The sequence below is a fragment of the Neoarius graeffei genome, chromosome 3, assembly GCF_027579695.1.
Source record: "Neoarius graeffei isolate fNeoGra1 chromosome 3, fNeoGra1.pri, whole genome shotgun sequence".
Lineage (NCBI taxonomy): Eukaryota > Metazoa > Chordata > Actinopteri > Siluriformes > Ariidae > Neoarius > Neoarius graeffei.
Genome location: NC_083571.1, coordinates 81,093,932 through 81,111,679, shown reverse-complemented (window position 1 = coordinate 81,111,679; position 17,748 = coordinate 81,093,932). Strand labels below are relative to the sequence as shown.

Below are 17,748 nucleotides of genomic sequence, written 5' to 3'. Positions count from 1 at the left end.
AATGACAACCCATACAGGAGGGGTTATATTCATTTTAATTAATTCAGCTAGCTACAAAATGTCAACCACGTCACAGACTGACAGGATACAGAGGGAGTTTTTAATATTACATGCATTGAGGACACCAGTCTCACAGTTTAACCTATGTGTCATTCAGATAAGGTATTTATTTGTCTTCTTATACAGACTATTCAACATCGTAGCAATTTGGTGTGCATAGCTCTAAAGTACAGAAGCAACAAAATCCTCTTTTTTTGTCACGGATTGTTTTCTTTTTTCTTTTGTTATTTTTTTAACCAATAACAAACCACACAGGGAAATTAAACTAACAGGATACAGTCTTCTTATAAAAGTAAGATCTCTCAGAAATATGCATCTTTGCTTTACATTGCAAATGTTTGTTTATTTATTTATTTAGTTATTTATTTTTTCTCAGAGCATCCAAAACCTATGGTACAGAAAACAACTAGTCTCCACCATTCAGCACTTCAGTCATTATCTTTTCCAGGCTGCATAATCATTTAGAAAACAGGTCATTTTTGCAGAACCATCATTTTTGTCATGTCTGTTACAGTTCGTCTTTCGGTCATGTTGCATGATGTTACATCGATGGTCACAGTCTGTAAATATATATTGACAGAAAGAGAGCACTATTGCAAACTTGCAGGAATATGGAACGTTCAACTGTGTCCTAATACTGAGCATGCTTTTGTCAATTTTTGCTACTGCCATGATATTTTTTTTTATATTTTTAAGACAAGTTTTATTTATAAGACTCTAAAATCTACTATTCATCATGCATAATGCACAATTCACACCACTTGGAATGCAATGTCTATAACAGCTACAGAATCTAGTTGCACTTTTTCTAAACAGTAACTGATTATGTTTTTGATGAGGAAAATGAACCAAGGAAAGATGCTGAAAGTGCTTTTGTATTGGTATCATCGTCATATAATTAATCATCTTTTACCCATTCATCATTTGCCATGACAACATCAAAATAAGGAGCATGACAGTAGCCTAATGAAATGACACAGTTTTACAAAGACGATACTGAGATACTGAAAAGAAAGACGGTTTGTAGAGCATTCCTATTATATATTTCATCCAATAAAGATATTTATATCATATATAATATATATGTATACATATATAAGAGTGTGCATATGTATACACATATATACACGTACATATATAGGTGACAAAAAAAAATAATAAAAACTTCACAAGTGAGCTAGAGCCATCGAGCCAGCACTATATACAACCTTTGGAAAGAATGATACAGAGTATAAGAAATCATTTTACGAGGACTATCATTGAAAAAGCTGACAGACAGCACACAGAACAACATTTACAATGTAGGGGTGATATGTGCATGTGTGCAAACCTAGAAGGTAAATACCAAGATAAAAGCATGTTTGTGCCTTTTCACAAACTGCACGGTTAGTAAAAGCAGGCAATTCAGATGCTTAACCACTGCCAAGCATCTTTGTGGCCTTCTGGTTAGCTTCATCAATCCTGGTCTTGTTGGATTCAGCCTGAGAGTTAACAAAAATAAGAAAATGTAAGTTGTTATAGCATTTTGATTTATACTTTGCATAGTTTCACCACACAAGTATTAACTGTTAAAGCTGACGTATTAGAATTATTGCCTAAGCATAAAATATCACCCATCCAACCATCTATCCATTCATCCCTTTTCTATACCACTTATCCATTTTGGGTTGTGGGTGAGCTAGAGCCAATCCCAGCTGACTTTGGGCAAGAGGTACCGCCATTCCATTGCACAATATACTAGCTTACAGTAACAGTAGTGTCATTATATACAGAGCAAATAAAACCATCAGCTGAGGTTATTTGCAAGCTAGCTAAGGTGTAAATTGAACAACAATACCCAAGCCCTTAAGTTAACTAGCAAGCTAGCGAAGCTATTCGACTAATTATTGTGTCATTAAAACTAGCAACCATGATCACTAACCACCTAGCTAACATTCGGAATTACACTGACAGCAACTAAATGTTCCAATATTCCTATTTTCACCCAGGTGCAAAAAGCATCTGGCTGTATAAATGTATTCCCTTTTGTTAAAATCATAAATGAATACAACCCCGATTCCCAAAAAGTTGGGACAAAGTGCAAATTGTAAATAAAAACGGAAAGCAATTATGTGGAAGTTTCAAAATTCCATATTTTATTCAGAATAGAACATAGATGACATATCAAATGTTTAAACTGAGAAAATGTATCATTTAAAGAGAAAAATAGGTGATTTTAAATTTCATGACAACAACACATCTCAAAAAAGTTGGGACAAGGCCATGTTTACCACTGTGAGACATCCCCTTTTCTCTTTACAACAGTCTGTAAATGTCTGGGGACTGAGGAGACAAGTTGCTCAAGTTTAGGAATAGGAATGTTAACCCATTCTTGTCTAATGTAAGATTCTAGTTGCTCAACTGTCTTAGGTCTTTTTTGTCGTATCTTCCGTTTTATGATGCGCCAAATGTTTTCTATGGGTGAAAGATCTGGACTGCAGGCTGGCCAGTTCAGTACCCGGACCCTTTTTCTACGCAGCCATGATGCTGTAATTGATGCAGTATGTGGTTTGGCATTGTCATGTTGGAAAATGCAAGGTCTTCCCTGAAAGAGACGTCATCTGGATGGGAGCATATGTTGCTCTAGAACCTGGATATACCTTTCAGCATTGATGGTGTCTTTCCAGATGTGTAAGCTGCCCATGCCATATGCACTCATGCTATACCATCAGACATGCAGGCTTCTGAACTGAGCGCTGATAACAACTTGGGTCGTCCTTCTCCTCTTTAGTCCGAATGACACGGCGTCCCTGATTTCCATAAAGAACTTCAAATTTTGATTCGTCTGACCACAGAACAGTTTTCCACTTTGCCACAGTCCATTTTAAATGAGCCTTGGCCCAAAGAAGATGTCTGCGCTTCTGGATCATGTTTAGATATGGCTTCTTCTTTGAACTATAGAGTTTTAGCTGGCAACGGCGGATGGCACGGTGAATTGTGTTCACAGATAATGTTCTCTGGAAATATTCCTGAGCCCATTTTGTGATTTCCAATACAGAAGCATGCCTGTATGTGATGCAGTGCCATCTAAGGGCCCGAAGATCACGGGCACCCAGTATGGTTTTCCGGCCTTGACCCTTACGCACAGAGATTCTTCCAGATTCTCTGAATCTTTTGATGATATTATGCATTGTTGATGATGATATGTTCAAACTCTTTGCAATTTTACACTGTTGAACTCTTTTCTGATATTGCTCCACTATTTGTCAGCGCAGAATTAGGGGGATTGGTGATCCTCTTCCCATCTTTACTTCTGAGAGCCGTTGCCACTCCAAGATGCTCTTTTTATACCCAGTCATGTTAATGACCTATTGCCAATTGACCTAATGAGTTGCAATTTGGTCCTCCAGCTGTTCCTTTTTTGTACCTTTAACTTTTCCAGCCTCTTATTGCCCCTGTCCCAACTTTTTTGAGATGTGTTGCTGTCATGAAATTTCAAATGAGCCAATATTTGGCATGAAATTTCAAAATGTCTCAAAATGTCTCACTTTTGACATTTGATATGTTGTCTATGTTCTACTGTGAATACAATATCAGTTTTTGAGATTTGTAAATTATTGCATTCCGTTTTTATTTACAATTTGTACTTTGTCCCAACTTTTTTGGAATCGGGGTTGTATATTAGTAATGTGATGCGTTTTGTAACTTTTATAAACAGAATGATGATAAACTTTGGTTTGCTCTAAAAATCTGTATGTTCAACTGGGACCTACCTTGTCCATGATCCTGTCAATTTGGCGATTCTGGGTGTCAATCTCATTACCCATATCAAGGGCCATATGGCGCAGGTTACCAATAATGCCTCCCACCTGCTCCAAGTTCTCATCCATCTCATTTTCCCGGGCATCATCTGTTACCCTGTGCAGATGATCACATATAGGACAGGACATGAGTACATTGCAAGAGTACTTCATGGCTTCAGGGTCCCTGCTTCAAATTTGAGCTTAGGTTCTTGTCTTTTTCACATGTGTCAAAGTGGGTTTCCTCTGGGTGCTCCAGTTTCCTCACATGTCCCAGAGGTAGGTTGAATGGTGATTCTAAATTGTCCATAGGTGTGAATGAGTGTGTGTAAGTGTGTGTGGAGGATGGACTATCCAGGGTTCTATCCTAGGTATATTCCCATCAACCCTGACAGGACGAAGTGATTAGTGAAGATGAATGAGTACTTGTTCTGAGCACGCACACTATTATTTACTCACATTAGCCTCCGTTGTTATACACAGTATATGTGACATCAATCGGGCTTATCAATGCTGTTTCAGTGGTATAGCTATCTTAATTGTCCATGTATGCCCCTTTTCACAAGTCCAGTTCTTATCCGATATAGCCTCACCTGCGGATGAAACCTCCACTGATGGCCATCTGTTCCCGCTCATCAACCACACGGGCAGGCTGGCTGTTCACCACACCATCCTGGTTGTTGCCCCAGGCCTTGCTGCCTCCACTCTTCATTCTGCATGAATCATGAAGAACATGAGCGCCGAGGTGGCCAGAAAGCCTCCATATGACCAGTGTTTCCACCCACACACACTAGCAACAGTGGACAAATGCTGGACTAACAGACAGGCAGTAACAGGCATAACCAAATCAGTTCAATCTGAAATGTTAGGCCTTGTTGACATATAACATACAGTACATGGCTTATTGGCTAAAACACATACAGTGCCTTGAAAAAGTATTCATACTCCTTGAACTTTTTCACATTTTTCCACCTTACAACCACGAACTTAAAAGTTTTTTATTGAGATTTTATGTGATAGACCAACACAGAGTAGCACATAATTGTGAAGTGAAACGAAAATGATATATGGTCTTCAAAACTTTAAACAAATAAAAATCTGAAAAATGTGGTGTGCATTAGTATTCAGCCCCCTGTCCTCTGATACCTCTAAATACAATCCAGTGCAATCAATTGCCTTCAGAAGTCATCTAATTAATTAATAGAGTCCTACTGTGTGTAATTTACTCTCAGCATAAATACACTTGTTCTGTGAAGGCCTCAGTGGTTTGTTAGAGAACACTGAAGAACAAACAGCATCATGAAGACCAAAGAACTCACCAGACAGCTCAGGGATAAAGTTCTGGAGAAGTTTAACCCTTTGGTGACTGACCCCTTGAAAATGGTTCCTCCAGGAACAATGACGTTTCAGTTGTCAAGACAACGGAAAAACTAAAATACAAGAGCATTTTGTTTTGTGCACAAGAGCATTGTGACGTATCTTTCTGTTTTTGTATTTTAGTTTTTCCGTTGTCTTGACAACTGAAACGTCATCGTTCCTGGAGGAACCATTTTCAAGGGGTCAGTCACCAAAGGGTTAAAGCAGGGTTAGGTTATTAAAAAAAATATCCCAAGCTCTGAACATCTCAAGAAGCACTGTTCAATCCATCATTCAAAAATGGAAAAAGTATGGCACAACTGCAAACCTACCAAGACATGGCCATCCGCCTAAACTGACAGAGCAAGCAAGGAGAGCACTGGTCAGAGAAGCAGCCAAGAGGCCCATGATCACTCTGGAGGAGCTGCAGAAATCCACAGCTCAGGTGGGAGAATCTGTGCACAGGACAACTATAAGTTGTACACTCCACAAATCTGGCCTTTTTGGAAGAGTGGCAAGAAGAAAGCCATTGTTGAAAGACAGGCATAAGAAGTCCTGTTTGCAGTTTGCCAGAAGCCATGTAGGGGACACAGCAAACATGTGGAAGAAGGTGCTTTGGTCAGATGAGACCAAAGTTGAACTTTTTGGCCTAAATGCAAAGCGCTATGTGTGGCGGAAAACTAACACTGCTCATCCCCCTGCACACACCATCCCCACTGTGAAACATGCTGGTGGCAGCATCATGCTATGGGGATGCTTTTCTTCAGCAGGGACAGGGAAGCTGGTCAGAGTTGATGGGAAGATGGATGGAGCTAAATACAGGGCAATCCTGGAAGAAAACCTGTTGGAGGCTGCAAAAGACTTGAGACTGGGAAGGAGATTCACCTTCCAGCAAGACAATGACCCTAAACATACAGCCAGAGCTACAATGGAATGGTTTAGATCAAAGAATATTCATGTGTTAGAATGGCCCAGTCAAAGTCCAGACCTAAATCCCATTGGGCATCTGTGGCAAGACTTGAAAATTGCTGTTCACAGACGCTCTCCATCCAATCTGGCTTGAGCTTGAGCTATTTTGCAAAGAATGGGCAAAAATTTCAGTGTCTAGATGTGCAAAGCTGGTAGAGACACACCACAAAAGACTTGCAGCTGTAACTGCAGCAAAAGGTGGCTCTACAAAGTATTGATGCAGGGGGGCTGAATACTAATGCACATCACATTTTTCAGATTTTTATTTGTTTAAAATTTTGAAGACCATTTATCATTTTCATTTCACTTCACAATTATATGTTACTCTGTGTTGGTCTATCACATAAAATCTCAATAAAAAACTTTTAAGTTTGTGGTTGTAAGGTGGAAAAATGTGAAAAAGTTCAAGGGGTATGAATACTTTTTCAAGGCACTGTACCTTTTTTAACAGATGGAAAAACAAGGGGAAACTAGCTAGCAATAGAAATCTGGGACTCAGAGGTCATCCATGCATTACTTCTTGTTGGAATGCTTCCATTTCCCAGTGATAATGGCTTGTTTCCCTATCTCTGATTATGACAAATAACAAAGAAGACAGGCCTTGGCAGACAGACAACACAAAATAACAGGACCACCACACTGTCAGAGACAAGTGCAAACAACTGCAAAAGAAAAGAAACCGGAGGGACGAGAACCCATTCCTAGGTCGCCATTCTAATTTGGGCTACACTGGTCAATGTTAACGCTTTGTTTGTGGTATATTTATGGTTGGTGATTATTATGGTAAATTCCATTGGCTTAACCATTTTGACTTGCCATATAACAGGAAACAAACTAATTCTAAGTTATGTTTTGTCTCTACAGTATGAGACGTATTATATAGTATTAGATGTTACAAATCCTCTGAAAATTTGCGTTGATAGAGAACAATAAGAGCCAAAAATCACATTTAGATTATCCATTAAACCTTGTTTACTCTCACTCTCTTCTCTTCCACGTGTTATATGAACATCTGTCATCCTCCGAGAACGCAATCTAGTTGAGTATGATTTGTCTAAAATGAGCAAGAACATTTAATTCTGGTATCGTTTACATGGATAAATACTTTTATCAGGGATCCAGATCTTAAAGTTAAGCTGAGATAAAGCCAGACTGCCCACTGCAGAATTATTTATATTCTCTACCATCTAACTATCTTGGCAGCGTATTTAGTTTTATTTAATGTTGCAGACTGGTTGATGCTTGAACTGCTTTAACACATTGCCTGTGATAGTAATAATTGCTAAGCATGTATGTATGTATGTATGTATGTATGTACTGTATACATGTATGTATGTACGGTATGAAATCAATAGCAATATATTGTATGTCATGTGACAAGGAAACAGAAGTGTTTGCGTTGCATGAGAAGTGATGTTGAATTATTTATATGACCCAAAAATGCTTTTTAACCCCTTACACTCTATCTATCTGGAACATAAGCTAAATTAATTTGTTTAAAGAAAGAAAGAAAGAAAGAAAGAAAGAAAGAAAGAAAGAAAGAAAGAAAGAAAGAAAGAAAGAAAAGCTGTTTGAAGGAATTTAACAAAGATTTCTTCTTAGGAATGATATATCTCAGGGAGTAAATGAGTCTTTTCTTTGTAAAACAAAAAAAGACTCAAAACCATTTATTGTATTGTCCAACATGTAAGTTATAACTAACTTTAGGATGCTTTCACTCACACTGCCAAACAAAGCAGGTGAATCCATCTTAAGGTTGGAACTTGTTTACTAACTGCTTAAAGTTTTAGAAAGGTTAAAATTTGATAAAGATAAATCCGATATTAAATGCTAATTCACAAGGACTTTTATGGCAGATGCTCCACATCAGCCAAGGCTTTGTAATAGTCAGAGGTAAAGCCATTGCTTCAAGTTCTCCACCACAGGAAACTGTTCAGGACAGAGGACTTTGTGCTTTCTGGTTTCTGTCTTATTAACTTCAAATGAAAGTGAGAGAATGATTGTTTATAGCTGCGATAATGTAAGTGATAACAGCTAACTATCTCTCAAAGACATTGTAAAATATTAAATGTAACCATAAATGGTTAAAAATATATAATGTCCTATTGTTTAATACTTAAAAAAACTGTAATTACTGACAAATTGCTATGGTATAAGAATAATAAAACACTTCAGGACATGCTGTTAAAGAACGTCACAGTGGTCATGATGTGGCTGTGTCACATCAACCCAGCGCTGATTATTTTTCTCTAACAGCACATTTTATCCCTTACTTACTTATAATCAGGGCTAGATTAGCTCTCGGCTAAAACAGCAATGGTTTATTTGCTTGGATATTATTTTATTTGATTATAGAGCCAAAGGCATTGCTAACAATGGCCAATATAATCAAATTAAAGCAGACATCATTGTAGCGCTCTCTGCCTGACCTAGATCTGGCCTGCTGTCCCCTTGGGGATAACCAGTGAAAACATGGCTCTCTGCACCACACATGCTATCTCAGAGTCTTCTTCTTTCCTTACCACTCCAGTATTAAATCCTAATGTAGATCGGCTTACTGTTGTGTTTCTTAATGTGCTTAATGAGAAACAATACGTGTTAATCTTCAGCATTGTGAATGTCATTATGCACCATTGTTGAACAGATTTAACAGGCAGCATTAATGTCATTAATAGCAAGAGTTGCATCATCATGCATTTGGCATTCAGGGACATGCTGTTTCAGTCATTCAAGCCAGTGGCATCGATGGATGTGCTCTCAAAGTTGCATGGAAAGTACAGTACAGTAGTTTATTACTTTGGTCAGCTTATGATGTTTCATGAAATTAACTTTCATAATAAATTAAAGCAAGGCTGAATTAAAAAAATAAATAAATAAAAATTTGCCATGACTGATTTGAGACTGATCAATTAGCTCAACAAGATTACAGTGTCTGATTTGACACGTAGACTAAAAAATGTATTCTTACATTAATAATTCAACTTTGGCACATCCATACAGTTTTTATTGTGGATCCTTTGACAATTCAAACTCTAAAGTTTTCTAAAGGACCATCCTATTCATCTTTGCATGCGGTTCTCAGAGCAAGTTCTATAGCAAAGTCAGACTGTAGGATTAGTGCAGCATGCCTTATTTCATATATCTAATGGATAGTCACTCTCTCTTAGAGGACTCAGAGCTTTGTCTGTAGGTCAGCTGTGTGTGTGTGTGTGTGTGTGTGTGTGTGTGTGTGTGTGTGTGTGTGTGTGTGTGTGTGTGTGTTAGAGAGAGAGAGAGAGAGAGAGAGAGAGAGCACGACCAAAGGCTCATGCTTGTTGTTTCCTTTGGGGCAAGTCATGATGAAGAGCGTGGGTAGTGAGTTTGGTTACTGCTGGCTAGGGCTACTAGACTTCTAGAGTGTATTATTTTATGCTCTAATATTTTTAGGCAGGCAGGCAGGCAGGCAAGCAGCACCTACTTGTTACATGGACAGGAGCAAAGACCACAGAATTTTCCTAGATCGTTCAAATTCTTTTCTGCATCCTTCATGTCCTTATTGATTTGGTCCATCCCCTCTTCGATGCGCTCCAGTTGTTCTGATTAAACAACAAGCAATTTATCCCCCACAGAACGAAGCACGTCAGAAGAAGACAGGGAGGAAAGAAAGAAAAGAGGAAAGAGAGGACAAAGAAGAGAAGACAGAAAGAAAAAAAACTTCAGACAGTCACTATGACAAAAGGAAAACAAAGAAGGAAAAAAAACGGACGCCACCACATACGCAAAAGACCCCTCCGTCACATGGTCAGTACCTACTTGTTACACGGACATATGAAAAGGCCACAGCATTTCCCTAAATCTTTTAAATTTTTCTCAGCCTCCTTCATGTCTTGGTTGATATGGTTCATGCCATCTTCAACACGATCGAGTTGTTCTGGTCAGGACAAAGGGATGACAGCAGTGGAATGAATTTTATTGGCTTTTATTTTTTGGAGAAATGAACACTATCAAGCTGGACGTGGCTTATCTAGTGGGGACAACATGCATTTGAGTGGATCTACTGACAGCAAAAATTATACCTACGCTTGAAAACCTTCCAGATATAAAGATATTTCTATCTAAACTATAATGGGTTTGAGAACAAAAAAATTGATCACTTGTATAATGGGAAGTTCTGCAGAGCATTGAAACAGATCCCTAAGGTCAAAAGCAGTAAACGACAAGAGTTCTAGAGCATTTCAAAGCTCTTTTGATTTTAATTAAAACTCAAGACAGAAATCTCTCACCCCAAGCCCAAGGCTATCCATACTGAGTCAGAGTCTGTGAGTCTCACTAAAATGTGTGTAAATCACAGTTTATTTGTCTGGGTGGGGGTAAGGCATGAACATGTCAGAGGTGGTGATGCGGTCTGGCACTGTTAGATGTGTTGTTAGGGGAGAAAAAGAAAGGCAGACTGTGGATAGGTCTGAAAAGAAGAAGGCCCAGAACCATCATCAGATTTGTAGAATCCCTGGCTTTGAAGCCATATTCAATAGTTTGTAATATGTAGGCATATTCAAAGAAATCTCAGACACAATTGGCAAGAACTTGATTGAATTAGGTGCAGGTGAAGTTGTTAAAAAAAAGTATCATCACAAAACCTGGTCAGGTCTTTTTTCTGAAGTGGAACCATTATTAATCTCATGGAGATCCTTAAACATTTGCAATTGTGACCGTGTAATGATTTTAGTGGCAATGAAATTTACTGAATCACAATTTGCCTTTCTTCAAATCAAACAATTCCACTTTCCTTGAAATGTCCCAAGGATGTACTGTACGTGTTTTTTAATAAGAGCTCAAGGCAAAGTCATTGGGCATTGGTTGGCACTGTGGATTAATTTTCTGATACCACACGCCAAATAATCACATTATATAGCTTGTTTTTTAACAAACGTAACCAGGGATTATACAAAAAAGATATTAGTGTTTAATGGGAAAAAGTGATGTTTGTCATCACCAGCTAAATCGATCGTTTTTTCCACCCACACAGAGAAAGAAACTCACTCTTCTTTTCATTTAAATTTTTATCTCCTGATGGTACAGTTTTAAACTGACCAAAAGACAGTTAATTGAGAGTCTCAGTGGCCACATTTTTTTCTGTTAGTGTGCATCTTGAAGTAAAGTAGCACAAGGTTGGAAGGACAGAAAAATAAAGGATAAGGACAGATTCAGAAAGATGTTAGCTGAAAGGAAAACAGTGAATAAACACCCTAAAACATTTTTAAAAGAATTGAACTATCGATCGGTTCATTAAGTCATCAATTTGATTCATCATCTGCGATTCAGTTGGATTACTTAATATTACTTTAAAAAATATGACTTAATACCTGATATACAGTTATATTGATAAATACAGATTTTATGTACTGTACGTAATCATGTTCTAGCAAATCATGCTTTCATTATCCATCTGTAAAGCATTTAGACTTACCTCCTTGCTCATCCAGCATAACCAAAGTCCTGATACCAGCATCTTTACTCTATGCACCAAGTGGCATGGAGAGGTTGGCGTAGATGATGGTGAAAGAAAGTAGGAAAGAGTGGAAACAAAGATGAGGTACGATCACTAGGAGAAGTTACAGGATTCTTTTATGAGTTGGAGTCAAGGAAAGGTGCAGGATAACGAAATGTCAGGTTACAAGGTTACAGAGTTGTTTTATGAGTTGGTGAAGGATTAAATATCAGCAGTTAAGAATATATAGATAGCAAACACACCACCTTTTTCCTTTAATCAGTTTTAAGCATTTATGTGACAACAAGGAATCTTAGTTATGTATGTAGGACATGCAACAATGCTTCTGAGAAACCTGTTAGAGATGATAAGGATGATGATACATATTGACTGGCACTGTCAGCACTGATTAGAGTCCAATTGTTTTTAGCTTACTTATCATGAAAACCATCAAAGGCGCTAAATGAATGGCTCACTGGCATCCTTAAGGAAGGATGAAATACGTCTTTAGAATGGATAAATTCCTTCCATATGAAGTTTGGAGCAAAATCCTTGTTTTAAGTGTCCACACTTTGGTCAAGCAAGTGCACTATGAAAATAATTCAGCAAATAGTCACTGCTGGGAATTAATAATATCACGTTAGACTCTGGCATTGGGAAGGTGTAAGTACAAGTAATCATTACTATTGCCAATAACTTCAATCAAGGTATCTTCATTCAGAATGTCATTTCTTAGTATTATTATGGTATATGATCCAGCTAACTTTTACCACATGTGCAAAAAGCCATGAAACAGGGAATCTGTGCAATAGACGAAAACATATGTTATTGCATTATGAATCTAGTCTTCATTTCTATACAAATTAAAGCATTGTGGTATCCTTGGTTCTTGAACAAGGCACTCATGGCCTTTTATTTTACATTACTTGTTCAGTTGTTCTCTTTACAGTCAGAGATTAAGTCACAGACAGTGATATATTGAAAACTCAGTACTTGACTGAGTCATTGATGAGCTATAGTGAAAGTATTGATTTCTGCTTGTCTGCAGACATCTCCTGCCTCTCATCGCATTTTTATGCAGAAGTTATTTATTTTTTAAAAAAAAGTCTTCAAAAAATTCAGCCATGTCTCATCTCATCTCATCTCATTATCTCTAGCCGCTTTATCCTGTTCTACAGGGTCGCAGGCAAGCTGGAGCCTATCCCAGCTGACTACGGGCGAAAGGCGGGGCACACCCTGGACAAGTCGCCAGGTCATCGCAGGGCTGACACATAGACACAGACAACCATTCACACTCACATTCACACCTACGGTCAATTTAGAGTCACCAGTTAACCTAACCTGCATGTCTTTGGACTGTGGGGGGAACCGGAGCACCCAGATGAAACCCACGCGGACACGGGGAGAACATGCAAACTCCGCACAGAAAGGCCCTCGCCGGCCACAGGGCTCGAACCCAGAACCTTCTTGCTGTGAGGCGACAGCGCTAACCACTACACCACCGTGCCGCCCCAATTCAGCCATGTTTCCTTGGATTTTTTTTTCTGCTCTACTGTCCTCTTTTATGCTGTTTGGAAGTGTCAGTTAATATGCCTGGGCATAAATCAGAAAAGCAGCCATGTCAGCATTTGCAGTGAAAGCAGCATCAATGTTTCCTATAATCAAGAGGCTTCATGGTGGCATAAATCAGGCTGAGATGGAGCACGGCAGCCACCCCTGCTTCAGCAAGTAAATGAATCCCTGGAGGTTAATATGTTCACGTCAGGCTGTCCACCCAGCTCTGGAAAACCTGAAATAAGCTGCTAACCTTCTGTACTGTGAGAATGTATGGCACATTTTGCAACCCAGATTATCTGGGTCTTGTTAATAACAGAATAATCATTTCTTGAGAGCCAGTAGGTCTCCATTTTCATCAGGCTTTCTCTTCATCACCTATGGTTTGCCCTTGCTCTTTACTGTTTCTCATTTTAGAGGCCATGTATTTTTATCCTCTTTTCTGCCTTAAGAATATTATGGACACTGATTATAAACATGACCTTGAGATATATGGCAGAGAAGCTCTCTCTCTCTCTTTCCTTGTCCATCTCACCCTACTGTCATACTGTCTCTCCTTGTTAAGAAACACTAAACTTGCTCCTGGACACAAAGTCCATCTGTCAGTTGAGCTCAGCAGGCAGCAGACAGAAATGTAACAGAGACCCAACTGATATCCTACAACAATTCATGTTCAAATATCAGTCTAGGCTTTTCATTTTGATTCTCATCTTGTAATTTGTCAGCTCATTCTATAATCTCACTTTTACTCAAAATAATTACTCAAAATAACTTCTCTAACTAAGAATTGTGCTGGCCAGGACCAATGAAGTCTCAGCCTCTAATAGTGTTCTTTGGTTTTTCTTTTCATTTCAAAATGTTATTATTATTTTTTTAAATTAAAGATAATGTTTAGTATTAATAAAATATTCCTTTAAAATGTCATCATCCATATTCCATTCTCCTTAATGGATATCATGCTATATATCGTTGTTATGTAGTATATACTATAACCAGTATACATGACTTACCTCTTCCACCAGCTGCAGCATGCGACGAGTGCTTTCCAGTGACTGTGGAAAGAGAGAGAAGATGTTATAAAGAGAACAAAGAATGAAGATAAAGACCTTTAAGACCTGACATATGTGGAAGAAGCATGATAGAGAACAGAAGTATAAGGTAATTAATGAGTGAGAAGTTAATATAATTGGCAGCACTAAGTTACTGAAATGCTAGGGTTTTTTTTGTTTTGTTTTGTTTTTACTCTCACACTATCATATAAAAGATTTAAAAAAAAAAAATCCAGGAGGCAAATGTTACATTTTTGGGACAATTATTATTTATAAACTCTCCTGAACAATTGGTTCAAAACTACAGATCAATACGAAACTCTGTGCCACTACTGCTTGTGCAATTTTCTACTGAATATCTAAAGACTGTCAGAGTCATAAATGAACACATTGTATACCCTCACCAGTCACTTTATTAGGAACACCTATACCCCTGCTGCTTTATGCAGTTCTCTAATCAGCCAATCCCTTGACAACAGCACAGTGCATAAAATCATGCAGATACAAATCAAGAGTTTCAGTTAATGTTTACTTCAAACATCAGAATAGGAAAAAAATTGTGATCTCTGTGACTTTCACTGTGGCATGGGTGTTGGTGCCAGATGGACTGGTTTGAATATTTCAGAAACTGCTGATCTCCTGGGGGTTTCACACAAACAACAGTCTCTAGAGTTTACACAGAATGGTGCAGAAAAAAAAACTGAGTGAGCGACAGTTCTGTTGATGGAAACGCCTTGTTGATAAGAGAAAAATGGCCTGACTGGTTCAAGCTGCCAGGAAGGATATAGCAACTCTTTACAACCATGGTGAGCAGAAAAGCATCTCAGCGTGCAACAGCAGAAGACCACATTGGGTTCCACTCCTGCCAGCCAAGAACAGGAATCTTAGAATCAAGAACAAGTTCTTATTAAAGTGGCCGGTGAGTGTATATGCATGAAAGACATCTTATGAGTATTTGGGCTCTTGTCCCATCATATCACATTTTTTATTTGAAGGGTCATGTTGAGAAGGTGATGTCCACCCCCTTTACCATGCAAGAGCTCACAGACACCCATGATTAGCTAATGTCACTGTGACTGAGAGGGGAGAGAAAGTATGTCACCTTTCCCTTACTGAGAGTATGTCCAATTTTGCTCTCTTGCCTCCTTTCCATGGATGGCTGTGGGATTTCAACTAGTGATCTCCAGATGATAAGGTAAATACTTTTCAGTTGTGCCCATGCACATTATATAATATGTACAGGATATTGAGAGTGTAGGAGCACTGGTAGTACCTGGTTAGCATTTATTCCAACCTTATCACCTTAGTTCATTTGAACTGGTCCAAATTTCTCATGAGATCAGGCATTGCATCTCATGTTGCTCATAAATACTTCACATGAATTTTTGCAAATGGAGACAGAAATATCTGCAATGTCTGCATTCCACCCAGCTTCTCCCCCCCATAGCAAGATGACGAACACGCTGAAGCATTCTAGTTGCAATGGAAAGAACTGCCAACGTCAGCTAACTATGCAAAAACTACCAACGTTGGCCTGGTCACATCAAGGTGCAACTTTAATGACCATTGAAATTAATCATAACTGAACCCCCGCATGACTGAAATGAGTATTCATTACACAATTCTAATGAATGCTGAAAATAATCCTTCCAACATTTTATATACTGATAACATAATGAACCAAATAGCATATCAGACATTAGTGCAAAGTAATTCATGATGTGGTGGTCATCCTCACCTCATCAGCCAGCTGGTCGGCACGCTGCTGCATGTCCGAGAGCTCATTGCGCATGTCTGCGTCATCTGCCATGGCTGCTGGGGTGGGATTGGTGGAGCTGACCTCCAACTGGTAAGTGTGGGTCCTACACGGGGTATGGGGAGAGCTGGAAGAATATGGGACAGAAAGTGATAATGCATGAGTTAGACTATTCACATCGCAGGACTATTTATTAATATTTATTAAGGTTCAACATAACAGTACATTAGTTAACCATGCAAGTAAGTCTTCTAACTAGGGTTATTGGGAGAGGATTTGTGTTGGTCTGTGTCAGATTTAAAGGGTTCCTCAGACTCATTTCCATCGAAGATTTATCCACCATCACAGCATTCGCAATTGCAGAGGTCAGTTGGATTTATAGCCGCACTGAAGCCATTTCATTTACCCAGGCTATTTTAAATGTCATCAGTAAACACCTCGGAAAATGAATCCTGGTTCCTTATACAATTGCTTTGCCATTTCCATAACCTAGTGGTTCTGCATTATATATTCGATGAGGTTTTAGGGAATTGTATAATGATGAAGCAGCAGGGAATTGCATAAGAATGAAGGCAGAGCAACCTTTATGAGTAGGAATGTAACAAGCATCTTGGCTGTTGAACTCATGTCTATAAAAATTCAACCCCAAAGAGTTTGGTGTACCATCACTTTTTTTTTCTTGTCTCATGTGTATTACTTGATAGCTATGTATTTTCTCTACTGACAGCGAGCAGGATCCCCAGGGTACTGGAAGAACATTTTGGTGGAAATCTCTTTTTGTAGCCAAAGAAATCTATCACAGTTAAAGATATTCTAACGATACAGTTACTGTAGCAATACAGGAATAAAAGTACGTAATTTTCGGCAGTCAAATATACTGTAAGTGGCAGCTATAGAGTTTACACATATTCTCCCTTGCATTTACAATTAAAATTCAATTAGGTCTGAGCAGACATTAAATGTTCTATAAAATCAGAACATGGCCTCCATTCATTATCATTACATGAACCAAACTCGAGCAATTAGATTTAATGTGGCAGCCTGACCTTATACTGCAAAGGAAAATGGAGGATAGAATTTCAGAGACACTGAAAACTACTTCATCACTGACTTCATCTTTAGTGGATGACCGAGACACCAGGTCAGTACACAAAGCCTCTTTTTCAATGGCAGCACAGAAAATTGATGTGGATTTCTTTCTTTTATCATATTATTTATCTGGCTTATGTGCTAACGGTTGAGGACTAAAAAGATCTCTAGAAATGTTCCCAATTAAATGCTCATAAGCGAACAACATTCATCACCAAAGAGCCTGGCAAACAATAAACATCAGCCGAAAGCAGTCGTAAAATTACTGGAGACTCCAACCAGGGTTGCGAATTATCTTCATGCAATGGAGGGAATTTCTGAAGTAAAACAAAATGAAGTCCACGAGCACTTGACAGCTGACAGCAAACATTCAATATTAAGCCTAAATCCAGTACTTATACACTACCCAACTTTACTTGCTTTGCTCTGCCCACCCAGCCTTTCCTTTTCCACCCATCACAAGCTCAAGTGGTTTGGAGATGTAACTCTGCAATAAGGTATAGTGCTGAAAGAATGCCAACATGTTACTGAGATTAGCCATAGACTCAGCCTTGCCTTAAAAGTCCAATCTTCAACATTTGTAATAGATCATAGCAATGCTGATCTCACTTAATGGTATAGATTTCAAATACACACTTTTAGGAGAAAGCCCTGAGCCCTTACTATGAA

The 17,748-nt window shown here is 38.5% G+C and overlaps 1 protein-coding gene across 1 annotated transcript in view; it reads right to left on the bottom strand.

Moving 5' to 3' along the window:
* Positions 1–1,171: 1,171 nt before the first annotated feature.
* The window catches only part of snap25a (synaptosome associated protein 25a), a 33,915-nt gene continuing 17,338 nt past the window's right edge, over positions 1,172–17,748 (bottom strand). Inside the window, exons 2-8 of the mRNA XM_060916059.1 lie at positions 15,973–16,117; positions 14,196–14,237; positions 11,611–11,659; positions 9,622–9,739; positions 4,433–4,552; positions 3,813–3,957; positions 1,172–1,541 (exon numbers count right to left, since the gene is read on the bottom strand). Coding sequence (XP_060772042.1) covers positions 1,473–1,541; positions 3,813–3,957; positions 4,433–4,552; positions 9,622–9,739; positions 11,611–11,659; positions 14,196–14,237; positions 15,973–16,044 — 615 coding nt within the window. The 5' untranslated portion in view covers positions 16,045–16,117 and the 3' untranslated portion in view covers positions 1,172–1,472. The remainder of the gene's footprint in view (positions 1,542–3,812; positions 3,958–4,432; positions 4,553–9,621; positions 9,740–11,610; positions 11,660–14,195; positions 14,238–15,972; positions 16,118–17,748) is intronic.